The sequence below is a fragment of the Notamacropus eugenii genome, chromosome 2 (genome assembly GCF_028372415.1).
Source record: "Notamacropus eugenii isolate mMacEug1 chromosome 2, mMacEug1.pri_v2, whole genome shotgun sequence".
Classification (NCBI taxonomy): Eukaryota; Metazoa; Chordata; class Mammalia; order Diprotodontia; family Macropodidae; genus Notamacropus; species Notamacropus eugenii.
This window is the reverse complement of record NC_092873.1, coordinates 341,978,026-342,003,495: the sequence shown is the minus strand read 5'-3', so window position 1 is coordinate 342,003,495 and position 25,470 is coordinate 341,978,026. Positions and strand designations below refer to the sequence as shown.

At 45.5% G+C, this 25,470-nt stretch overlaps 1 protein-coding gene across 8 annotated transcripts in view; it reads right to left on the bottom strand.

Moving 5' to 3' along the window:
• Positions 1 to 25,470, bottom strand: part of UNK (unk zinc finger) — a 40,340-nt gene that overhangs the window by 2,174 nt on the left and 12,696 nt on the right. The window contains exons 1-15 of one of the 8 annotated variants that reach the window (XM_072645737.1): positions 17,098 to 17,189; positions 16,081 to 16,290; positions 15,063 to 15,239; positions 14,692 to 14,822; positions 13,925 to 14,060; positions 12,073 to 12,190; positions 9,591 to 9,675; positions 8,771 to 8,913; positions 7,976 to 8,176; positions 6,290 to 6,355; positions 5,740 to 5,914; positions 4,872 to 4,973; positions 4,116 to 4,304; positions 2,337 to 2,521; positions 1,656 to 1,913 (exon numbers count right to left, since the gene is read on the bottom strand). In XM_072645737.1, the coding sequence (XP_072501838.1) occupies positions 1,656 to 1,913; positions 2,337 to 2,521; positions 4,116 to 4,304; positions 4,872 to 4,973; positions 5,740 to 5,914; positions 6,290 to 6,355; positions 7,976 to 8,176; positions 8,771 to 8,913; positions 9,591 to 9,675; positions 12,073 to 12,190; positions 13,925 to 14,060; positions 14,692 to 14,822; positions 15,063 to 15,239; positions 16,081 to 16,290; positions 17,098 to 17,114 (2,193 nt within the window). In that variant the 5' untranslated portion in view covers positions 17,115 to 17,189. Of the gene's footprint in view, positions 1 to 30; positions 953 to 1,655; positions 1,914 to 2,336; positions 2,522 to 4,115; positions 4,305 to 4,871; positions 4,974 to 5,739; positions 5,915 to 6,289; positions 6,356 to 7,975; positions 8,177 to 8,770; positions 8,914 to 9,590; positions 9,676 to 12,072; positions 12,191 to 13,924; positions 14,061 to 14,691; positions 14,823 to 15,062; positions 15,240 to 16,080; positions 16,291 to 17,097; positions 17,190 to 25,470 lie in introns of those variants that run through there. The other 7 variants (XM_072645735.1, XM_072645734.1, XM_072645736.1 and 4 more) reach the window with 7 other exon arrangements.

Genomic DNA, 25,470 nt, shown 5'->3' with positions numbered 1-25,470 from the left:
TATTAATAATGGGCTTTGATCATAGAGCACTTAAGGATTTACAAAGTGCTTTATTAACGTTGTTTCATTTTACTCTTAAGACAATCCTTTGAGGAGGGTCCTACAGGGGCCCACAGTTACATGGCTAATAAATATTAGAGGCAAGAGTCAATCCCATCACTGTGTCAACTCGAGGTCTAGCGCTCTATCCACTGAACCATAAAGATGCTCGTCCTCCCTCCAAGGAAAGAAAAAGGAGATGCAGGAGCCATAGTTTAGATTAGGGTGGTCCTTTCCAACAGAGCAGCTTGTTCCAGTTGGGGGCAAAAGTGTTTGTGCTTTCTTTTCCTCCAATAATAGGCAGGCTCCTTGAGGGCAGGGCTGATTCCCTTTTTGTCTCTACATTCTCAGATCTAGCACAGTGCTAAACACACATGGATGGATGCATGCAAAATGAATGAGTGAATGGGAAGGAAAGGGGTGCTTGCCCTTGCCCACCACCCCCAGCATGGCAGCAGGGAATGGCCTGACTCCCTAGGCATTCTGCCCAATACTCTGGCTCTCAAGGGGATTTTCAGAGGTACAGGCAAGAGAATCTTAGAACCCTTTGCTCTTGGCTTTGGTTGACTTGCCCTTGTTCCTCTCTTTTTATCAGGATGCTGAGCTTCTTTGTGGTGAAGGATCCAGCTTAGTCACTCACATGGAGGAGTGTTGATCTGAGGAGGTTGGCCAACAGCTTGGTCCAGCACCTCCTGTGAGGACCCAGAATGGGACGTATGGAGAGCAAACCCGAGCCCCAGGTGATTAGGTCCCTTGGGGACCCTGAACCCTGGGGAGGACCCTGGGCAGTGTTTAGGTCAAGTGGGTCCAAAAGCTCTTGAAGACTGATAGGATCTGTTCTGTTTCTGGGAATGGAATCCCAGGGATGAGGTGAGGGTGGGTTCTCTCCCAGAATTGGCACTTCATTCTAAGTCTATAGGGGAAGAAACATGGAACAGGCTAGAGTAAGGGGGTACAGAGGCAGCCAGTTAACTATGAATCACACAGTTGTGAAAAGAAACAGTGTATATATTGGCTTTGACAATCCTAAAAGAGCTATCTAAATGCCAGCTATTTTTAGGAAGGTAGTGTGAATAAGTACTAGACCTGGAATCAAGAGACACAAGGTTCAAATCCTGGCTGTGACATTTACAAACTGTGTGACCTCAGGCATGGGATAATTTCTCTTTGCCTCAGTTTCCCCATTTGTAAAATGAGGATAATAATTGTTACACAGCGTTGCTGTGAGAAAAGCACTTTGCAAGTCTTAAAGCCTTATGTGTAAGTATGAGTTATTTATTATTCTGTCCTGCTCTGCCCTTGCTTGACTGTACTCACAAACGATCATCAAAACTCTACTGGACTTGATGCTCTGCCCAGTGGTATAGTATTGCAAGCCCTTGGCAGCCTGCTGGGCAGAGAGAGGCCATCTGATAAAGCAAGAGATGCCCTACCCAAGCCAGACAGGTGTACTACTGCCAGGCAGGGTTTTTAAGACCCATGGCTTCAGCTCCAGGGTGTCAGCCATCAAAGTTCCCCTGAGGTCCCAAGGAAAACCATGCCACTATCTCCTCTCCCCTCTCCTCCGTCTCAGGCCAAGCCTGGCTCCTCCTGCCCTGCCCTAGGGGCTCCCCTACCTTTTCCACTCTCTCCAGGTTGGCCCTGAGCTGCTTCTGCAGGGAGTACAAGGTGGAGAGCGAGAGGGCCTCTAGATCAGAGAAAGAGCGCAGGGTCTGGGGGTCCTGCCCAGAGTGCAGTCTCTCCAGCTCTTCCTGAAGTTTCTTCACCTGTACCTCCAGGGCATCCCGCTGTTCCCGGGCCAGCTCACACTCCATGCCAGCAGCGCTAGCCCTCTCACTGGCCTCCTCAGCCTCTTTCTTCCAGGCATCGCAAGCCTGCAGGGTTCAGCACAGAGCCCCATCCATTGGGGATCACCACAACAAAAACGAACAGATTCCCTCTCGCCTTTCCCCAGGGCACACTTGGGCTGGCGGCCATTCTTCCCACTTCCCACCCTAGTCTGATTAAGAGGAGGAAGATGCTCATGCTGCCTGTGGAAGCTTCAGACTACTCTGACAGAATCTCAACTCCCACCCAGCTGGCCTCTCTGGGTGGCATGTGGATAAAGCCCTAGCCCCAGAGTTTGTATAAAGAAGGCTCAGAGCCATAATCAGACCTAGAAGGGGCTTTAGAGATGGAGTCCAAATCCTTGCACCATGAAAACAGGAAAGATTCAACATCCATAAGCTGGAGACCCGTGGGACAGAAGTGGGGGGAGGTGGCCCTGGATCTCTTGGGCCTCTGCGGCACCCCCATACCTGCTTGGCCTGCTTCCATGACTCCTCCCACTGCTTGATGGTCCCGTTAGCCTCATCCAGCTCTTGTCGGAGCCTGGCCAGCTCAGCAGCCCCTGGGCCTGACAGAAAAGCTGGCGACGTGCCTGGGGAGAAGTTCCCAGAGGCAAAATGCTCCCAGATACTGCTGTTCATTCCATTTAAACCTGCTTTAGGGGGAGAGGGTATGTTGAGGGCAGCTCTCTCCCACCAGCCTAACAGTAAGGGCTCTAGGGGCACAACTAAGTTTCCTGGTGTGGGGGTCTTTAATCTGCAGGTCTAATCATCAGGCAAGAGCACTGACTGAACAACCCCTTCATGCAGTCTTATACTGAACGCTGGTGGGGTTCAGAAGAGACACACGGTCCCTATCCTCAAGGGCCTCCCAGACTTACAGATGGTACCCACTCTAATAGGAGTTCCTACTCTGCAGAAGACTGAAATCTGCTATGGAAGCCAAAAACCCCACCCAAGGGGGAATTCCCTCATGAGGGAATTTGTTCTGGCCTTCCAGGTACTTCCAAGTAAAGGGAGCAGGGGGAGGACAAGATTCCTTGGACAACTAGTTCCCTGTTGGATGAGGGAGATATGATTCTCATTCTTTGGGCATGTTTAGTCTGCTTAGGGAGTCACAATCCCCAACATCAGGGAGCCACCAGTTTCATGGGGTCACCAAGATCCCCATGTAAGAAGCCAGCCCCTCCACAAGGTGTACATCTCCTGTACTCGGGCAGGAGATGCTGGACACCCATACAGGGGTTGTTATTGAGCAGAAGGCATATAATAGGGTATAAGCTCCTGGGACTGGATTTGGTTTGGTTTTTGTGTTTCACCTTAAGGGAGAACTTAATAACTGCACTACTGCTAGAGCAATGAGGAATTTAGCACCTTTTTAACACCACTGGCCTTCCTTTCTAGCCCCTCTCTGTTCAAATCCCAAATTCTAGTGCTTTCCCTCTATTGTCTACCCCTCTAATGACACATTTGTGTGCTTGTATAGACCTGATTGCAGATGAGCCAACAGGTTCTGCTCAAATACAGAGAACCCATGCAGGGAAAGGCCAAACCATTAGGATTATTCTGCAAATTTGTTCTCCCTTTAGGGCCCTGTGCACAGGCTGCCCTGTGTCATTAGTTATCCTTCTAAGTGTGTTTTTCCATCTGGACTGGAAGCACCCTAAGGGCAGATACTCCGTTTATCTCTAGTGCCTCTGGAGTGTGAGTCAATGCTGGGCTCTTCTTGGCTGACAGTGGAGAAGGACGGTCTGTTAGCTGGTTGTGAATGACCCTGAATATTTCCATTTGAACAAAAGGACAACTAGGCATGCTAATCTGCATCTAGAGGCTCGGGCCAGCACTTAGTTCATGGATTTTAGTTTAATCAATGGGGGTAGTCCTCCCACCAGTGAACCCCTCCATAATTTTTTATTAGATGATCTTCCAGAACTGCCACAAATGAAAAAAATTATCATCCTGTAGTCAACCTGGCAACAAGACTTTCTACCCTCAGGCAGACTAGTGCCTGGGTAAAAGACAGTCTTTCAGTGGGCCAGAAAACACAGTGCAAATAGCCTGGCTTATCTCCTAGTGTCCTCTTGCAGTGTTGACTTATTCACCATAGTGCTTGCCTTAAACTAAAAATCTGCAGAGGACAGGACCCATGTTAGTATAAATTATTCTGTACAGTATTGAGCAGAAAACCCTAGCATTTATTATAGGCTTCCTACAGGACACACCTTAGAGCTATTCCTTGTCCCCTCTTACCTAATGATCCATGTGATGCTGATGTCCCCAGGAAAGTGCTTTCTGATTGGCTCAGATGACCCTGGGGCTGCTGGAGGAAGTGTGAGGAAAGGCTGACAGGAGGGGAGGGGGAGGCAGAATGAAAGGAAGCCGAGCTGCCTAAGGAGCCAGGGATGTTCACAGGGGCAGAGCTCTGTAACAAACTGCCACCTATAAGAGAGGCCAAGGAAAGGGGGAGGGGGAGGGATGGCAACATTGAGGAAAGGCAAGGAATCACCTCATCCCACCCTGGGCCTGTTCAAAGCTGTGGAGCTTCCAGGAGGAGACAAGATGCCCACCCTCAGGGAGGTCTCAGAGTAGTAAGGCCCTCCTAGGTAGAGGGTCATGGAAGGAGGGCCTGTGGAGAGATGCTGTCCTCCCTCCCCCAATTCTGAAAGGAAAGATCAGGGCCCAGCAGAGTTCACTGAAAGATGAACTTGAAAGCTAGAAGGCAGCTTAAAGTGAGATGGGACAAACCTCCCTAGAGCAGGCTTGGACACATTCCTGGAGATGGGACATTTAGGAAGAATGCCAGACTCAGGTCACTGCTACTCTGTGCCTGAGAGGGCACACAGTGATTGAGAGTGACTCCTGGAGCTCATGGGCATGTGCCCCACTGCCCTGTGGGGAAGTCTGGCCTGCCCCAGAGCTCAGCCCTGCTCTTTGGCGGTCAGCACATGCTCAGTGGCCTAGTCACATTCCCTTTGCCCGTCATAGAGATGTTTATTCCCCAAGTACCAATCATGATGCCACCTGGGTGAGGCACTGTGCTGCTGTCGAATGACTTTTCCAGGGCAGCTACTCCAAACTCATTCAGGTCCAAGTCATCAAGGGCAGACTCTGTTGGACAGAGTGACTCAGATTGCATGTTGTTCTCCTGCCATCTTTTGGGGGTCAGCCATCCTCGGCCCTGCCGCCTCTGTCCCTGGGTGCTGACCTCTGAGCTAGGATACTAGGAGTTCCTTGATGCCTGGTCTGTACCTTCTATCATGTTTCCCTTTTAGCTCCTGAAGGACTGAGTCAGGGAAATAAAAAGAGCTCCTACAGGGCCTCCTAGGAGAAGCTGCCTACAAATTGGGGGCAAGGGCTGTACTGCCTGCCCCAGTGGATCACTGTGAGGGAAGTGTTATGTAATCCTCAGAAGACTATAGAAATGTGAAATATCAACATCACTGTTATTCAATAATAACTTTTTTGGAGGCAGCCTGTGACAAAGGGAGGAAAGCCAGCCTTGAGGTCAGGAAGGCCTGTATTCAAGTGCTCCCTCTGGCCCTACCTCCAACATGACAATGGGCAAGTCATTTAACCTCTCCAAGGCTATAAATTACAGATGCATTGTTGATCTCTATCAGTAGCAAGAGTTTCCATACTGGGAGGTTCCTATGGTGACGAAATTCCAGATCTGGACTAACAATAATGACACTGATGATAATGCTACAGGACAAGTAGCTGGTTTGTCTCTGCCAAGGCCATGCTGAGGTCTGTCTTGGTCCAGGGTAAGGAATTCAGAACTAAGCTGTGTCTGCATGTCTTCCCAGAAGCCTAGATGCCATGAATCCAGCCCCCACCTCCACCCTAGCCATGGTCCTAGAAAAGAAGGCATTACCTATGACCGATTCCACTGTGTCGCTAGTAGGGTAGAAGGGCAGGGCATTTGCATTCATGCCAGGGACACTGCTGGGGCCTGCAGGACTGGGGGGTGTGGCTGCCAAGCTGGAAGTGATACTAGAAGAGATGCTGGAGGTCAGGGGGCTGCCCACTGGGAGGATGCCCAGTATGTCCTGCAAGAAAAGAGTGAAGGATTGAAGAAAAGCCTGAAGATCAGAGGTACACATGGCTCTGCAATCAGGAGCTAGGGGAAGGGGAATTCCCTTATCCTCCTAGGCCTTAGGTAGGGCCCTGTCTCCTCAAGATTTACTGAGCATCCCTTCGGAGGCTGCAAAGACCTTGCCCCTTAGGTAATCCCAGTTACCAACGGGGCAAGAACAAAGTATGAGGGTGAGGGATATGACCTCTCTTTGCCATTCTTTCATCTAAACTTGGGTCTTCAGGTCACAAGACAGAAGTTTACATCTGTCCTTGACCCTGCTTCCTCATTTTTCGTTCTCTACCGTTCGTCTGTTGGGACACATACCTGGCTGGAAGATAGGTATTACCTGTTTGGGCTGCATCAGAGGCTGTTCCTGATTCCTATGTTCCAGAGAGTGGGGCTTTATTTTGGCCTATTGGGAGGACAAAAGCAATGGTGAAGACAATGAACCAAGTCAATAGACAAGAGCTTGTCCCCTGAACCCAAACACACACAGAACCCTTTCTACTGACCTACCATTTATTTGCCCAGTGATCTTGAGGAAACCACTTACCTCTAAGAGTCTCAGGTGCCCTTAGTCTAAAATAATGGTAATACAACGAAAGAGGACACAGGAGGGAGTAAGTGACATTACATCATCTAAAAATTGTCTTTTTTTGTTTGTTTGTTCTGTTAACTATAAATGTAAATTTGATGGGTTTTTCTGTTGTTCAAAGTTAACAACAAACTGCTTATTTAAAAAAAATTAAACGATAATATCTGCCCCACTGAACTCACAGGTTTTGAGAATCAAAAGGATCATGACTATGAAAGTGTTTTGTGAATAATGAAAGTGAACCAAATGGCCCAAAATTAGGGACTGTATCACTAGCATTTCCCTCTCCTCTAGGTTTTAGTCATCCTTGAGAGAGGAACAGGATAGGATTCTCCCTAACTAAGCTTAGATAGCTGTTCAATTTAGCTATCATTCAGGCCTAGGTTTTCTAACTCTCTACTGTACTTATCTAATGCACTATCATAGATTATTAATAATGGAAACTTCATGAGGGCAGGGACTTTGTGTTACCCAAACTCATCTACCCCTGACTAGCAAAGAAGTCATTTAATAAGGGCCCACCCGGGGTACACCCTTATTATCTGTATTATTATACAGAAGGTATGGATACCCAGGAAGAGCCTGATCAAAGTTAAAGGGTAAGGTTTTTGCTCCAGCACTGAAGCTGCCAGGGTAGTTCAGTGCCCTCAGTTTCAGTAGCTTTCTGGCAGGCCTTCTGCTTTCAGTCTCTTCCATGGCCTAACAGTGCCAGATTCATATTGCTAGTTTACAGGTTTTAATTGTGTCATATCACTTCTCAAAAATCCTCAGTTGCTCCTCACTGCCCACCAAATAAACACCAAATGCCATGTCTTGACAATGAAAGCCCTTCAACATCTGACTCCAATCTATCTTACTAGTCTTACCTGAAACTACTGCCTTTCAAGTAATCTAGACTCCTGCCAAACTGGATTGTTCCTAGATCCTTACTATCCTAGACTTTCCAGTCTCTACTTTGCTTTTTTGCTCATTATTTTTACTATCTTTGGGAGACAACTTATCCTTCCTCTCCCGAGTCCCTCCATCCACCCCCAAATATACGTGCCTGCTGACATTCTACCCATTCTTTAAGACCCAATTCAAGTGCAACTCCTCCTTGCAACTTTCCCTACTTTCTCCAGCCTCCTTGATCTCATACAGGCCTGATTCTATTTTTGAGTTCATCTATATGCCTCTTATCTTCCCCAACTAGACCCTGACCTCCTTGAGGGAAGTGATTCTAACTTATTCACATATTTGTGCTTGTGCCCAGCAGAGGACATGGTAGACACAGGTACTTAAATGGTTATGTAATATATGCTGGATTTAGACAAATCTGGAGAACACATACTCAGTTTTAATTAACAGCTCAGGTTCCCAGCCACCTTCCTCTGCCTAAGGGACAGCAATTCTCTCAGTAATTATCAGGCATTGTCCTTCTGTCCCACCAGTCCCTACCTGGCATTTGAAGCTTTTCAGATATTCAGCTCCAACTTGGTCCTCCCTCTCAAAGCCAGGTGCCTTCTTGTAGCTACCAGGTGCTGGGCTCGCTTCCCCAGGGAAACTGATACCTTCTAGGTTCTGTGGCTTTCGGACAGTGCCCGGAGGAGAGCCACAGAGGTTAGATGGGCTACCCAGACTGCTGTTCCTACAAAGTATCTATAGGGAAAAGATGAGAAGAGTAAGGACACAGGTCATATGACCATGTTCATAACTCTAGAACAAAGTGTTCCTGCTTAGGTGGAGGGAGTCATATGGGTCTTCTAGGATGGAAGGGTGGTTAGGTTCTTCCTCTCCTCAGAGTCCTTGCCCACTGACTGGGCACAGCCTGCCCCCTCTCCAGGTTTCCACATCACAGACCTTCCACCTCTCTAGGAGGACCATTTCCTCTTCCTATCCCTATTTTGAAGGTTCTGGCTCTGTTTACTAAGGGGTGAATAGGAGGTGAGGCTCTTGGTAAGGACCAGTTGGCTTTACCAGGAAGGCTTTGTGTCAAGACTCAGGTGCAGTGGAATGAACTGTCTCATCCAAACAAAAACACACTGACTTGTGTTTTGGGGGGACTGCTGATATCATCTGTTTAAGTGTATATCGAAGCCTCCTCCATCTTTCCTCCTCCCTCCCCTCAGGCCCTTCTAGGGAAGGTAAAATTCTAGTTCCATTTGTCAATTACTATTGGGTACTGGTATCCCTTGCACTCTGCCTGACCCCATTTCCCCCACTCTTCAGCCTGTTCAAGGCCATGGCACATACATTACTAAGGTCTGGGGCATGAGGGCTGGAGGGGCTCACAGGCACCGAGTCCCCTGCTGCTGATGGCATGTACATCACAGTGCCAGCCTGTGTGGGACTGGACACAGCAGAAGAAGACTGAAAGTCATCACCAAGGGGGGGCTCTGTAACAGATGTGAGAGACAGGTGTTATCCAGACCTCCCTACTCACCCAGAGGCTCTTCATAGTGGAATGGGATCTCCTCAAGGATGACAGAACCTGCAACCCAGACCTTGACTCAAATATCTCAATCTGTGACCAGGAGGCTACACTTCTACCCATTCCTAACACCTATACCTGGAGGGCAGGAAAGGGTTAGTGTCTATGCCATGAAATTTTCTCTTCCTCTCACAGAGATATCTTGTGCTATGCTCTTGGCTCCAACAGGGAAGGCAACCTGGATCCTGGGAGAAGCCTCCAATTGCTTAAACTTCTCCATTGGGGGTAGAAGCAGCAGCCCAAGCCCCAGGATGCATTGCCCAGTGGTTTTGCATTGTCAGGATGAGAAACCTTCTTTGGGGAGAGGATACCACCTTCATCACCACTGGCTAACAGGTCAGGCAAGATATGGCTCTGATTCTTTGTCCTGCTGGGTTTACATGACTGCTATACAGCTTGGGTTAGCTAAGGCTGAGCCTGGAGAAGCCCAGGAGATCCCAATGGCCCTAAGCCAAATGAAACCAGGGTGTATGCTGCACATGAAGTGCTGCTGGGATCATTCTCCCATGACCACTGCAGTTAAAGGGGATGGGAAGAGAGGGAGAGAGGGGCAAGTTTCAAGAAATAGTTGGCATAGCATACGTTCAACATGGGCAAAGGCGCAGAAAGGACCTCGGGGACAGCTGCCCGACTGCTGCATGTCGTTACACTTGGTGGACTTGTAGATCTAGAGAAGGAAAAATGGAAGCAGGGTTATGGCTCTGGGGTGAGGGAGAGAGAGAAAAGGCAAAGGCTAGGCAGGGGCGGGATAAAGGAGAAGGTGGGACTCACATTCTGCCCACTGGTCTCCCAGAAAAAGGAATCAGGCCAGGAGTCATCCATCTGTGCAAGCCTTGCCTCATTAGGCTTGGGGATCATTATCTTTGTCTATTCCCACCCTTATCCCTCCATCTCTTCCGAACCTTCTGAAGGCCTCTTCTATCATGTCTACCCCACCTCTTACAAACACAGCTTAATAACCACAGAGCAGCCTACATATTACCCCTACTACCTGAAATGCTCTACTCAAGGCAGCATGCCTGGAGGGTGGGGGTGGGTCCCCTCAGGAAGGGTTGGTCCAAAAGATTGACTCCTTGCCTCCTCTTCTGGGTTTGTCCACAGGGTGGCTACTAATTTGACTATTCCCAAAGGCTGGCCCTGGCTCAGCCATTCTGATGGAACAACCCCTCTAAGGTGGGAGGCAAAATCATCAAATTTCATGGTTAGAAAGGACTTCAGAGGTAATAAGAGTCCAACTAGAACCTGTAGCACTCATGACAAGGGGCCATGGAGCCTTTCTGTCATGTATTCTTTGTCACAGGGAACTCTCCAGCCAGAGAGCAGGCCACTGCACCTTTACAGACAGCTCTGGTTACTAGGATGCTTCCTTATACCAGGCCTCAGTATGTCCCATTGAAACTTACATCTACTGTTATTAGTTCTGCCCTCTGGATCTCAGCTAAATAAATCTCTTCTCTATCCCTTTAAATATCTGAAGGTAGTTACCATGTACACCTCCTTTCCTCTCCAGGCTAAATGTACCCCACTCCCACCACACACACCTCCCCCCTGCCCCATTCCTTTAACCACATTACAAGATTCCCAGATGCCATAATAGTGATTTCTAAATCAGTTCACCAACCTCATCACTTTCTCTGGACAACTTGTCAATGTCCTTCCTACAACATGGTACCCCAAGACTGAAAACAACGTTCTATTTTCCTTTTCTTTGGAGCTCTCTGGGATACAGATATAGTAGTGATATTGCTAGATCAAAGGGTATGCACGGTTTTATAGCATACTCTTTAGGGCATGGTTCCAAATTGCCCTCCAGAATGCCTGGTGATCAGTTCACAACTCTACTAAGTGCATTAAGTGTCCCAGTTTTCCCACATTCCCTCCCACATTTCTCATTTTTCTTTTCTGTTTTATTAGCCAATCTGATAGGTACGAGGAGGTACCTCAGAATGAAAACATTCCAGATATGTCAGACTATAGGAACCATAACTCTGAGCTGGACATGACCCTTTCATACATGAAGCCTAAGACTGCAAACACTTTTCTGGCTACCATGCTGGTACTCACATAAAGCTTGTGAGACAGTGAATCCTGAAGACTTTTTTCACGTGAACTTTTGTCTGGTCAGGCCTTCTGCATATTTGAGCTCCAGTTAGGACTTTACATTAAACTGCATCTAATCAAATTTAGTCCATGATCTCAGCAAGTCATATTCTCCTTAACAATCCCAATTCTGTCACCCAAAGCATTAATTACTATCCTCCTCAGCTTTTTTGAAAGGCAAACTTCATCTCTAGGTCTTTGGTGAGACCCCTATAAGAACAACGAACAGAATAGAGTCCAGGAAGGAGCACTGTGGTCTTCTATAGCTCTTCCTAGGGAGCTGTCCATCCCATCCATTCAACACAGATTATTGGGGCCTGGGGCTTGATGAATTCTGTATCCACCTGAGTGGAGACCATGTAGCCCACTTCTATCCATCTTCTACAGGAGGAGAACCACTTTGTTCACACAGGTCAAGTGAATGGTTGGAATGAATTTAGCCAGCCATTTGATTGGTACAGATAATCCTTCTGGATAATTCAGGCCTGAGATAAAATCATGAAAACTTCTCCTCAGTCTTTAACCCTAATAATGTACTTCCTTCCATCCAAGTACCCTTCCCTTTGAGATGTGTGATCTTTCACTGCCTAACTTACGATGGCTCGTAATTTATATTTCACACTCTAAAGATCCTTTAGTTACCTGCCTCCTTGAGTCAGTGTGTCATTCTTAGAATGCAAGTTTCTTGAGATAAGGAGCAGTATTTGTCTCTTTGTATGGTACCCAGCCCCCTGCTGTGTAAAGGTTCTGGGATACTAATAATAATGATGAAAACCAGGAGAAGTTTGGTGCCTTTAACTTTGGGAGAAAAATATAGCCCAAGAGGGACATTTTATGATATCCAAAACCAGCATAATCCTCCCCACCAAAGTATCCTGGCCTTGAAACCCCATGGAACCCTCCCTAAAACCAAGGAGGAAGGTTCTGGGAGGGAGAAAGGAAGGGAGATGTGCTGCCCTCATACCTCCGGATGGAACTGTTGCTCCGTTCGAGTATGACAGTACTGGCAGGCATCTCCATTTTCACATTTGCCAGGGTCGCCCCACTCATCCCCGTGTTTCACACTTGGGCAAGGGGAGGACCTAGGCCAACGAGAAGGAGACAGAGCGGACAATGAGCCTCTCTCTGAGGTATGTGTGTTTGTGTGTATGTGCATGCATGTGTGCACATGTGCTCATAAAAGCAGTGGTAACAGAGAGGAAAAGGTGTGATGTCTAAGAAATTCACCCACAACTTGGCTCCCTTTGTTCCACCTTTAAAAGGAGTCATGCAAAGGAACAGGGGCCCACAGAAAATAACTGTGAATGTGAAAACTACTTTTTTGCTCTTGCTGTTGGAGCAAAGTGTCTGTTATTCTTATCATATGCTTAAGAAATTTCAGATATTGAAAAATTATAAAAGGCTTTTTGGAAAACCACTCTCCTGGGGAGCTACTGAACAAGTTAGCAGAGAAAAGCTGGGGAAAGAAGCAGTTAGTCACCTAAGTGGGGAAAAGATGGGTCCAACAATGGGGCTCAGGTTGTGGGAGTATCCACAACTATACAAAGGATCAAGAAATTAGAGGAACTGGAGGGAGGGGGGTGACCCAGAGGGCTGAAGCATTGAAACAAGTCACATGAACAGGCTCCAGGAATGACAGTGCCCCCCAAGGAGACCATTCTGCTAGGAGGGGTGCTAGGGCAAGATGCTGAGCTTCAGCCCAGATTATTACAGCTGGCTAGAGAATAAATATCCTTAGGATAAATTGGCCCAGACAGAGGGAAACAGGCTAAACGTGAGATATGACTTCTAGGACAGACAGTGACTTCATGTTCAGTGCAAGTTGGCCTGAAGTTCAGAGATGGAATCTCTGGAGCCCAAAAGAGAAATATCTTCCTCAATCAGGGTCCCTCAGTTCAGGAGGATGGGAGGAATTGGAACAAGACCCAAGAACTGTGCCAGTCAAGACAATCTGTGGCCACACTGTATTTACTGTGTTACCCAGTCACATTTGCTGTGCTAAGCAGTTTCTTCCAAAAAACCCCAACCTTAGTGTGGTTAAACTAAAGGGAAGAGATTTTGTCCACATGTAGGTCAGGATAACTATGGGATAATCAGAAAGAAGGGAGGCTAGAGTTGATATAAAAGTGAAAGTTACAGATAGGGAGACTAAAATAAATGGATATTACTGATTCCTTCCCATTGGAGGTTTTCCCTTATAGTGGGCTTAAAAATCAGACAATCAGAAAATAAGCTTTTGAAAATAAAAAACAGAACCACTCATTTTGGGTGTGCATGTTAACAATATCACTAAGAAAGACAGTATTAAATGCAAAGAGATAGGAAATGTTCTCTAGGTTGATTCCACTCTGGACCTAGGAAAGCAGAGCAGCTTAGAAGAGACAGTAAAGGAGGATGATGGAGGTCCTGGGGCTCAGAAGTTCCCACACAGTACAGATAGAGATGATCCTTCCACTTCTCCCTCCTGCAGTTGGAACACTTCCCTCAGGGCAGTCTGTATTTTATAGAAAAGGCCCCCTGCCCTACCATCACTTTGCCCAGTAACATCCTGTCTTCTATATCCAACCCCAACCTTGACCTCATGGGGAGAGCTAGCATGTGGTCTGCCTGGCTCTAGCCACTGAAAATTCCTCCCCATTGAGACCTCCCTGTCATTGGTAGCCTTTCCCGATCCTCATTCCTCCTGCACCAGGTCCCTGATGGTCTGCCCTTCGCTTGGTGCTCCCCAAGGCCCGCCCTCCCACAGAGGAGACAGCTGCAGTCTTGGCAGCTTGGCTTAGCCAATCCCTGTTGGATTTCTCCCTAGATGGTGAGACCTGTATTTATGTTTCCTGGGGCTCCGCCGTCTGTCTTTGCTGTTATGGTAGTACGGGCAGGCGTATCCCTGGCGACAGAGCCGAGGAGGCTTCTTGCACTGCTCAGTCTTGTAATTCCCTAAGACATAGGTTGTGTCTGCAAAGGAACAGAGGGCGGGGCTCAGTCAACCATGGGGACTGGGTCAAGAGTCTCACACTAGTAGCTCCACAGGTGGCCTTAGAAGATCCCCAGGAGGCTGGCCTACTGAGCAGTATTCAAGGGTGCTTAGGCACTGCAACTCTTATTCCCTGGGATTAATGTGAGAAGTGCAGGCCACTGGACAAATGTCTCACTGTCCTCTGAAGTCATGCCAACCTGGTGGAGGAACACAGCGCCTACCTTTGAGGAGTTTAGAGCTTAAAGAAGGAGACAAGACATAAGAAAACATATAAGAAAAACATGTAAAAGACTCTAACTTATGGAAGCTGGACAGAGCCAGATGTGTGTTTGTCTGAATGCCCAACCACACAGTGGGCAATCCAGGAAGTCATCAGAATGAAACAGACCAGCCAGGGTCCCTTGAGGGGTACTCCAAATATTTTTAACAATGGGAAGGGGTATGCCTTGGCAGAGAGAGGGAGGAGGTGGGAAACATTCTGGAATGGAGAAATGGCCTGTGTGAAGACACAAACATGGCCATAGACAGTCATGCACTGGGGAAAAGTTCACAACTAGGAGGGAGGGCCACGGAGAGGCACAGCCACGCCTTGGCTCTTCTGACTCTTACCTTGCCACCGTGGCTCCTCACCAAGGATTTTCTCTATCATGGCATGGCTTGCAGCCACAGCTGACTGACCCTCGATATTCCCCTCAGATGCAGTCTGACCATTCTGTAAGGCCTCCATTGCCTGGAGCTCCCTTGGAAGAGAACACAGAAGACACAGAATGGGAGGTGTGTTGAGCATAAGATTGCAGAGACAGATGAGAATATGGTCACCACAGGGGAACACTAGATTAGTGACAAAGTCTACCCACCCTCCTTCTAACTGTCCCTTCATTTGTCCTCCATTGCAGGAAGGCACCCAGATCCTTCTGCAGAATCACCCTCCCTGCCCACCTCTGCTTGCCCAATTCAGCTCAGCCTTGTGCTTGCCCCACCTGATGTCATAGACAGGAGAGCGGAGATCATGGGGCCCATGAGCAAAGGCGCAATGCAGGCCATTTTTGGTGCAATTTCCTTTAGAATCAGTCTCGTGGATGCAGATTCCAGTTTTGTAGTAGCGTAGGTGGTACCGTCGCTCAGTGTCCCCTGTGGTTCTGTGCAGGAACGGACACCTGAAAACCAAGGAGAACATGGTCACCTGCTTTTACCAGACTCTGTCTTCTACTGGAACCCTTTTATTAAACTGTCAAGGTATCCCACTTACCCAAAGAAATTAAGTCTTTTTTCCCTATGATTCCACAATAGATTGTTGTAGAAATTAGACTAATACTCAGTACCTTCTCAGGCGAGGGCTCTTTCTTACAAATCAACCTGTTCCTTTTCCACCCCCTTGCTTGGTGGTAACGTTGCCTTACTTACCGAGTCTTGTAAAACAATCAGAAACCAAAAGATAGAAAGGGAGCATAGCAAAGTTCCTGCCTAATTTTATATCAGTACATGGTTTCTATTTGGCTGTTTTGTTCTTTACACGACTGTCTGAATTAGTGTCAGTCTCAGAATGTAGGTTTCCTGAGGGCAGGGGCAATATGTCTCTTCTATGGCCCTCAGCCTCTTGTCATGCACCATCAAAAGTACAATAAATGCTCTGAGATAATGAAAACTAGGATTACCTTGCTGCCTTTCAGCCTTCTCAGCAAATCCCATTAAGTTTACCTGATCTAGCAGGCCAACTACCTTGGCCTATGTAGTGGGGGTGGAATTCTAAATATGGGGGGGGGGGGTTGTAAAGCCAAAGCAACAGGATGTGTACCCAAGGCCCTGTGAGGTAATCTGCACTGTTGGTATTCTTCCCAGTAGGAAGGAGTAGCAACAGTCCCATGACCTTGGAAATACTGATCCTTGGCCTGCTACCCCAAGGAACTACCTGGATGGCTTTGGGAACATCTGAACACAAGACCTAGTTAAAATCTGGCTCCTCCATGAGCCACTCCCAAAGTTGCACTGGACACTTACTCATCTCCTTCTGGGCAGAGACCTGTGGTCTCATCATACTTGGTGCAGTAGATGTCAGGGCTATAGTTGAAGGTGCCATCTCGGCGGCGGATGGACCTACGGCGACGCTGGTTAACAAAGTGCCAGTGGAAGCAGGTGTAGGGCCGGTGTTGGGTACATTTGTGTTGCACAAAGAGCGGGCATTGTTCTGTGCGAAACTCCTTTAAGTACCTGGAGAGAGGGCACACAAGAGGTGGGGGAAGGGGAGAGAGTTTTGGGGATGGGGACCCATAGGCTTTAGCCTCTTATACTCTCTCTTCCTGTCCCCAAATTAAGCTCCACTTTACATTTAGAAGTTCAATATCAAACTCCTAGAAGTTTTCAATGTCTGGCTTCAGCTCTGCTGGGACACAAGAAAGAGTCGGAGACTTGGGTCCAGACCTTTGTTCCAATTTCTTGCCAGACTTCCAAGACCCTGAGACTGGAGGGACATGGAATATATCCTCTCCTTGGGTCAAAGGGGAATAATAATTATAACAATCACACTACAGTGATTAAAGATTTTGCAAGGTACTTTACACATAATACCTCATCTGATAATCATGACAACCTTTGAGGTAGGTGCATTCTCCCCATTTACATCTGATGAAATAGGCTGAGAGCAAAGTTAAGTGACCTACCCAGGGTCACACAGCTAGTAAGTATTTGAGGCAAGACTGGACCTCAGGTTTTCCTGTCAGGGCTTTCTCTACTGCTGTCCCAGCAGCCAAGGGCTAACATGCCCAGTAGCAGATGCAGGCCTGCAAACTCACTTTGACTAGGCCCATGTTCCTGACTATCAATCTTCCCTGCTATGAAATAGGAAAGGGGTGATGTAAAGCTACTAATATTCCACCAAAGAAATTAATTCTAGGGTCCAGAAGGATGTTAGGATTACATAAGAGCCTAGGAGCAAGGAGCCAAGGCTAAGCCCATGAGCCTCAGATTCTAAGCCTGGCATCCAAGTAATTCCATGGAGTGCAGGAGGCAGACTCTTACCTGATTTCCCTGTACATGAATGGAGTATCAAGGTGAGCTGCTCGGCCTCATTAGTATTTCAAAGTATAACTTATGAGTATGCTATGACAATGCTGAATATGGTCCTTTTCCAATCTCCCTGGGATGCTTAACCACTCCCAAACTGCCTATTCCAAAGACTTCTCCCAGCCCAGGCCCCACTTATAGTGACCAGACCACTCATCAGACCTAGGGACCCCATGACTGGGAGAAAGGATGCTCAGATCTCTTGACTTTTCCAGACAAAGGAAAACACAGTGAAGGGCTTCTGAAAGGGAAACTGTTTCTGGTCTCCAAAAAGACTATGGAGGAGTTGTGACCACAGAGTGTGTGCTCTTCCTTTGAACTGCTAACTGCTGTTATTTACAGGCTTGCCTGGCAGGACTCCCTGAAGAGATATAAAAGACAGGTAATTATCCAGGTAAGTGGCCTATAGGAGGAAAGTTGCACATCTGACTGCCTTGCTTAACTTCCCTCTTGGACAGGGAGGATGCTCTCCTTGCTGGCATCCATCTCATGCCCAGGTACTTGGATATTGCTGACACTCTCCACCAGCATCTCCCTTTTTTTGGCCTCCTCCCACATTTTATTTGGACACCTGGTCCACTTCCTGCTAATCCTGCTGCCCCAGCTAAATTAGGAAGTATCATGGCTCCTTCTCAACTCCTTCCCCTTAGTGATGCACTCACTCTTTCTGATGTCATTCTCTCCCACAGTCTCCCTCAAACACAATCACCCCCATGGAGAAGGTGAACACCTAATCTGTTTATATGTAGTGTTTTTATTTTGCTGACAGTACATCCAGCAAGTATGTGTCCACATCAGGGCCTCTCTCAGATCATAAGCTCATAGGGGGAACAATCTCCTAGAAGGCTATGGAATACTCTTAGCACAGTACCTTATGCAGCATCATAGTCATGGAATGGCAAAGGCTTTTAATGACAATGACTGCCAAAAAGCTCTCAGTTTCCCTTCTCCTTGCCAGGCCTTTTAGAGCACTAGAGTCTCATAAAAGCTCCAGCGGAGAAAGGTTTGACAGAACACTGAATCTTATTGCTCCTGAAGAGTTTAGAGATCATCTAGTCTAAACTCCCTACTTTATAAATAAAGAAACTGAGGCCCATTTGCCTGAGATACTACAGCCAGTTAAGGGAAGAGCTAGGACTAGATTCCAGCTCTGATGACTCCTCCCTCAAGGCTACTTTCACTATGCTTTCCTCACCACTGACTCTCCTCTCAGTTTTGTGGGGGAAAAAAGTCTGCTTCAGAAGATGATGTGGAACAGAGCAATTCTGACTTCTCTGTTTTGATTATCATGGGGGCTCAAGAAGCTGGAAATTAGTTCTGGATGGAGACTCTGGACCCAGCTGAGGATATGACCCATGTGGCAAGACCACGCCAGCTTTGAGGCTCGGGACTTTTCATAATATCACAACAGAATGTTGGAATTGTAAGGAATGCCAAAGGTCATCCAGTTCAATCAGAAACTGAAGCATGAATCCCCATCTACAACACTGCCAACCATTCGGCCTCTGCTTGAATACCTTCACAGACAGAACTCATCTCCTGGAAAAGCCCATTTCACCTTTGGCCTAATTACTAGGAAGTTCTTCTGTATCCAGTCTAAATATGCTTCAGTTAGTCCTGCCCTCTGGGGCCAAACAGCAATTCTAACCCACCTTCTAGGTGCCGATCTACAAATATTTCAAGTTTCTTCCACCCAACTCTTCTCTAGGCAAAAAAATCCTCAATTTATTTAACTAATTCTCATTTAGGACATTTTCAAGGAACCTGATCAACCTGGTTGCCTCCCTCTGAGGATCAACTCTAATTTAAAATGTTTTTCATGACTGCTTACTGGAAAGCACTTTTAAAATTCATCATTCTGTAAGTACCAAGAGGAAGGTATGGACCAAATTTTGTGAATGAGGAATTAAATGCCAAGGCTGGAGGCTATGAATACTAGTTTTAGGAATATCTATACCTGGTCTTAAATGACCTTTTTAAAGAAACTACACATGAGTCTGAAATACTTTCTAGAATCAAACATTTTTCCTATATACTCTTGAATTTGTTACAGCTGTTAGGAATGTTAAAGTCCACTGAGTTCAATCTCCTCATGTTATAGTTGAGGAAACTGAGACAGAGAGGAAAAATGATTTGTCTGAGGTGTTTCTAGGCATGTTGGTTTCTATGCTTTATGCTCCATTAAACTATACTTAGGGCAAGACTGTATATAGGGATCAGGCCTTGATGCAATATAGGTGGAAATATGTATCTGAAATAGTAGGACTAAATTCAGTTTAAACACATTTATTAAGTGCCTACTATGCATAAGGTGGGAAGCAGCTCAGCGTACTTGACAGAGAATTGGCCAGAGTCAGAAGACTTGAGCACGAATCATTTAACCCCATCAGCAACTCTTGAAGACCATTTGCTAATCTCTATTATTAGAGAAAGTTTCCACACTGCAAGTTCTCCACCCAGGTGAATCATAAATTCTGAGTTGGAAATGCTTCGGCAGTCAGTAATTCTTATATTGGTAAAGAGTGAAACCACTGGCTAAATTATTCCACTGCCAGGCTCCTAGACTCTGAAATGATTCCCTTGGGCCCCAATCCCTAGTCTTTCTATTTCTCTCGTCACCTGAGTCTGCCTGAATCTGCTTCTTTGCCCTTCATGTCCCATTCTGTCAGCCCTGTACTAATTTTACTTCCCTCCTCCAACATCCTTAACCCCTTTCCAAGAAGGCACAATGTTCATATACTAGTCCTACCCTCCTCTGTCCCCAGCCCTGGGTCCCCAATTCACTCTTCCTCCTCAGCTCTTACCTTGGAGCTGCCAAGCTATCCTGGAGGGTATGATGATATGCTGAGGTCACTACACATTCATGCTACCGATCCTCAATTGGATGCAGCCTTTGGACAACAATTCACATACAAGTTTTTGGTTGTGACTCCTTGTCCCACAGAAGCTGCTCCCAAATTCCTCTTGCCTCCACCTAGCAGATAACCTGATATCTTAATATACCTAAAGGCCTGAGGCCATCCATCTTAAACTCCTGTCATCTCCCCTCATCCACACCTCAAACCTTCTGTTTGCCTAGTTCCTCTCATGGCTGCCTCTAATCTTGAGTGTGAGACAGCCTACCTTCTTGTTGAGACTAACCCCTCCACTTGTGCCCAGGATCCCATCCTCTCTCTCATCTTCTGGCATGTTATTCCATCACTAATTCCCTGCCCTACCTCCCCCATCTTCAGTCATTCCCTCTCTGACTCCTTTCCCTGTACTTAAAAAATGCTCTCAGGTCTACCAGTTCTTAAAAAAGCCTCTCATCCCATTATGCCCTCTAGCCATCATTCTAAATCTCTTCTTGATAACTTCTAAAATTAATGGTTCCACTTCTTCTTTACAATGTGGTTCCATTACCAATCTACTCAACTACTCCTCCCAAAATCTTCACTAATAAATTCAAAGGCCTTTTCTCAGTCCTTTCCTCTTCCTATAGCATTTGACACCACTGACTATATGCTACCTTTTCACTCTTTCCTCCCTTCTTTATAGGATGCTACTGTCTCCTTTCTCCTATTTGATTGACCTCTTATCCTTTCTTGGTTCATCTACACTTCTGGTACCAAATCTGAATGTTCCCCAAGGTTCTTATTCTTTTTCTACATTCTCTCCCTTGAATATCTCATCTGCTCCCAAGGCTTCAACCCTCACCTATATGCAGATCATTTCCAAATGTTCGTATTCTGACCAGAACTCTAGTCTTGGATTCTTAACCGCTTTCTTTTCTCTATTCTAGGTATCTTTAACCCATCCTCACTTAGCAAATTGGACTGTAGAACTTGAATCTCAAATTCAGTATGTTCAAAACTCAACCAAATCTTCCTTCCAAAACTTGTCCTGTCTCCCAACTTCCTTACTACTGTTAATAACATCCTCTTCCTCTCAGTTTGGTCATCCAGTCTCAAAAATTCACTCTTCTTTGATTCTTCTCTCTTCCTGGCCCCTCCCATCCAATCAGCTGCCAATTACTGTTGATGCTACCTGGGTAATACCTCTTGCACTCATCCCTTCTCTCTCCTCTCATGCAGTCTTCCACTACCATAGCTCACTTCTCAATTCCTAACAATTTGGTTTACAACCCCACTATTCAACAAAAGCTACTCTCTGGAAGATTACTAACAATCTCAATTGTTGAATACAACGATTTTTTTCTCAGGCCTCACCCTTCTTGACACTCTACAGGATTTGATAGCTTAGACCACTCCCTACTCCTAAACACCTATCTCCTTAACTACCTATCTGACCACTCCTCCTCAGTCTCCTTGGTTAGATCACAGTCCATATAACATCCCTTTGTCTAGGTGTTTTGAGTCTTTCCTGTTCTCCTTCCTTTTTCTCTCTTTCTCTTCCCCCTCCTTCTCTGTCTCCATCTCTCTCTCTCACTTCAGCTCCATGGGTTCAATTACCATCTTTATGTAGATGACACCGAACTCTCTTCTGAATTATAATCCCACTTCTTTAGCCTCCTAGACATCTCCACCTGGATGTTCTGTATCTCAAAGTCAGTACGTCCTAAACGGTCCTGGTTATTTTCTCTGCCTTTTCCTAACTTCCTCTATGTTGAGGACAACACCATCCTTGGAGGCTCTAAGCGTCATGCTTGACTTTCCCCTTCATCCCTTATATGATCTGTTGACAATTTTTATTTATTGTAGTTTCATGCAGCTCTTACATCTGTCCCGTCTTCTCCACTCAAAACAGTCACTGCCTTAGTTCAGGCCCTTTAGGATTACTGTAATAGTCTCCAAGTTTGTCTCCCTGACTTCAGTCTTGCCTTTCTCCAAACCACTGTCTATATACTACAGAGCTGCAAAATTGATATTCCTAAAGTGCAGTTGTGACCATGTCATTCGCCTACCTAAGAAGCTTCAATGGATCCTTCTTATCTAAAGGACAAAAGACAAAACTTCCCTTTTTGACACTGGAAGCCCTTCACAACCTGACTCTAATCCATCTTTCCAGACTGATCGTATATTACTAACCTTTATAATCTCAGTATTCCAGCCAAATGTGCCAACTTGCCATTCTCTTTATACAACATTCCATCTCTATGCTTTTGCACTTGCTGTCCCCCCAATGCCTGGAATGCACTACTTCCTTATTTGCTTCATTCTTTTCAAAGAACAGGTTAGGTGTCACTACCTTTCCTGGATTTTCCGCTCTCCCTAACCCTACTCCTGAAATTATTTATTTACTTCATATCTATTTGAATTTACTCTGTAGATACCCCTGTGTAGGTGGCTTTTCTCCCCAAATTAAACTCCTTGAGGGCAGAGAGTTTTGTCTTTTCATTCCCAGTACTTGGCATACAGTAGGCACTCAATATATGCCTTTCAACTGAACTGAATATTATGCTATATCTCCTCCTTCACCTCTCTTTCACTGCCATACTCCTAGAAAATGGTCATCTCTGCTGACTGCCTCCACTTCTTCATAATCCACCATAAAAAAACAAACAACTTTGAAATCTGGACTTAAATCAGAAAAGACTGCTGAACTGTGCAAACTCACAGACCCCATGATACCTCTACCAGGTCTATGCCCCAAAAGGTTCAAAGAAAGAGAAAAAGGACCTATATGTACATTTACTTATAGCAGCTCTGTGTGGAAGCAATGAACTGGAAATTGATGGGGTGCCCAGATACTGAGGAATGGCTGAAAAAATCATGCTATAAAAATTTGTCACATTCATATTATTATGCTGTTTGAAATGATGAAAGGAACAGTTTTGGAGAAACCTGGGAAAACTTATATAAACAGAGTAAAGTGAGCAGAACCAAGAGAACAATTTCTACAATAAAAGACTGTAAAACCCAATAACTTTGAAAGACTTAAGAACTATGATCAACACAATGATCAACCATGATTCTAGAGGACCCAAGATGAAACATGCCACCCAGAGAGGTGACAGACTTAGATTGCAGATTAAGAAATATATTTTTTGGACGTAGCCAACGCAGAAATTTGTTTTGCCTGAATATGTATATTTATTACAAGAGTTTTGCTTACCCTCTACCTCAGTGGGGGTGGAAGAGGAGGTAGGAGAGAAAGAAAATAGACTTCTGATGGTTGAAAAAAATTAAATGTTTTAAAAAGCAAAAGTTAGTCTGCTGAAATTGTTCCTCCTCCAACATCTTAATATGGCATGGAGGTGACTCTCAAAAGGCCATATCAACAAAAGACAAATGCTGACAGGGTCTTCCATGCAGGAAAGGCTTTCAGGGTGGTTCTGTTAAAGCCTCACATCCAAAGCTGCAGGGCAATAAAAAAATTTTCAGCATCTCTTGAGACATAGTGTCCAAAGCAGGAATAGCACTAGACTTAGAGACAAAAGACCTGGGTTCAAATTACAGTTCTGTTACTTATTACCTGTGTGCCTGCCTAGGCAACTTACTTCATCTATGCTGGCCAGTTTCCTTATCTATAAAAAGAGGAGGTTGCCTTGGATAATCTCTAAGATCCTTTTAATATCTAATGCCTCTGATTTTAAATGTTTTACTTTAATTACCCATAAACATAGCATTCTGAAAACAACTTGGTGAATTTTTCAGAGGATAGCTTAAACACTACTACTCCTATCATTTGCCATACTTCATACTTTAATAGCTTATATTTATAGAATATTTCAATATATTTTCATTTCTATCCTAACAACAAACCTCAGATAACTGAATTCAACACTCTCCAGATATTAGGATAGGATATCTTCCAGGGCTGGGGTTACCACATCTTGTCTACTCTACCTCCGTGACACCTCCTGCATCTGTCCCCTTCTTTCCACTCACAGGATTTCCCACTGTACACTTCAGACCTCCATCATTATTACCTGACTACTGAAACAACCTTCAAATTAGACTACATGCTTTCTAATCCATCTTCCACAGAGCTGCCTAACAACAAATCTCTAAGATAAGTAATATAATTATTAGCCCTATTTTACAGATGAAGTTCAAAGATGTTACGAAACTTTTAAATTCACATAGCTATTACAAGGTTTTAATCCAAGTTTTATGACTATAAGACTGGTGTTCTTTCTACTCTACCTCTGAAATAAATCTGGAAAAGCCCTTCACACATTACACAGTAGTCCAGCTTGAGTCTGAATAAGAATCCCTTCTATGACATCCTGACTAGTAGACACATCCCAGTAAAATGGAAGCTCCCTGAAGGAAGGGACTCTTTCCTGGTTTATCTTTGTACTTCGTGTTCCTAGCACAACATCTAATAAATGGTAGGGGAAATGAAACAAATTGAATCTCTTAACTACGGCATTCAATGGTTTTTTCACAGTCTTTGGTCTCTTTATCTTTTCTGCAGCAATGTTGATAGCCGATCCTCGTGGATCCTCTCTCTTATCTTCACTTTCTAGACCCTCTATTTTTTGGGGTTCTCATATCTATCTGGCCACTCCTCAATCACTCAATTCTATAAAAACCAACTTTACTCTTTCTTCTAAACTCTTAATTCTGCATTATCAATTAACTGTCTACTGAACATCTCCTAGTAGCTGACCCACTGGCATCTCATATTCAAAAATTCTAAAACAGAATTGATCCATTTTCTAAACTTCCACTAAACTTCTCTTTCTCTTAAAAGATGATACTACCTTCCTGGTCACCCCAATTCACTACCTCTCCCTCTCTCCCCTTCATCCTTCCAAGCTTGATCAGTTACCAAATCTTGTCTCCTCTAACTCCATGACACCTCCTGCATCTGTCCCCTTCTTTCCATTAACAGGACTTCCCACTGTACACCTCAGACCTCCATCATTACTGCCTGACTATTGCAACAACCTTCACATTAGACTACCTATCTTCTATATAGTTGCCTAAATAATTATCATGGGCAGAGGTTTAACCATGTTGTTCCTTTGGTCAAAGACCTTTGATTCACCAGTGCCTCTAAGATAAAATACAACTCAGCTCTGGACCTTAGGCTCTCCACAATTTGGTTCTTCCATACTTTTCTAATCTTCATACTAGCATCTTTCTAGAATTCCAGCTGAACTGGATTAACAATATCTGAATTCAACACTCCTTACCCTCTCCTCAGATATTAGGATAGCATATCTTCCAGGGCTGGAGTGTACTAGTAGTGTACTACTACTTCTTCTTCATTTCTGCCTCTCAGAATCTTGTCTTCCAGTTTCAGCTACCATCTCCACTGTGAATCCTTCCTTGATGCCTCTTCTCCCCAATTTATTCAGTTTTTCTCCTTCCTTGTATTACCTGGTATTATTCTTATTTACAAAAACCTCCTATAACCCCCAGGGCAGGAACTGCT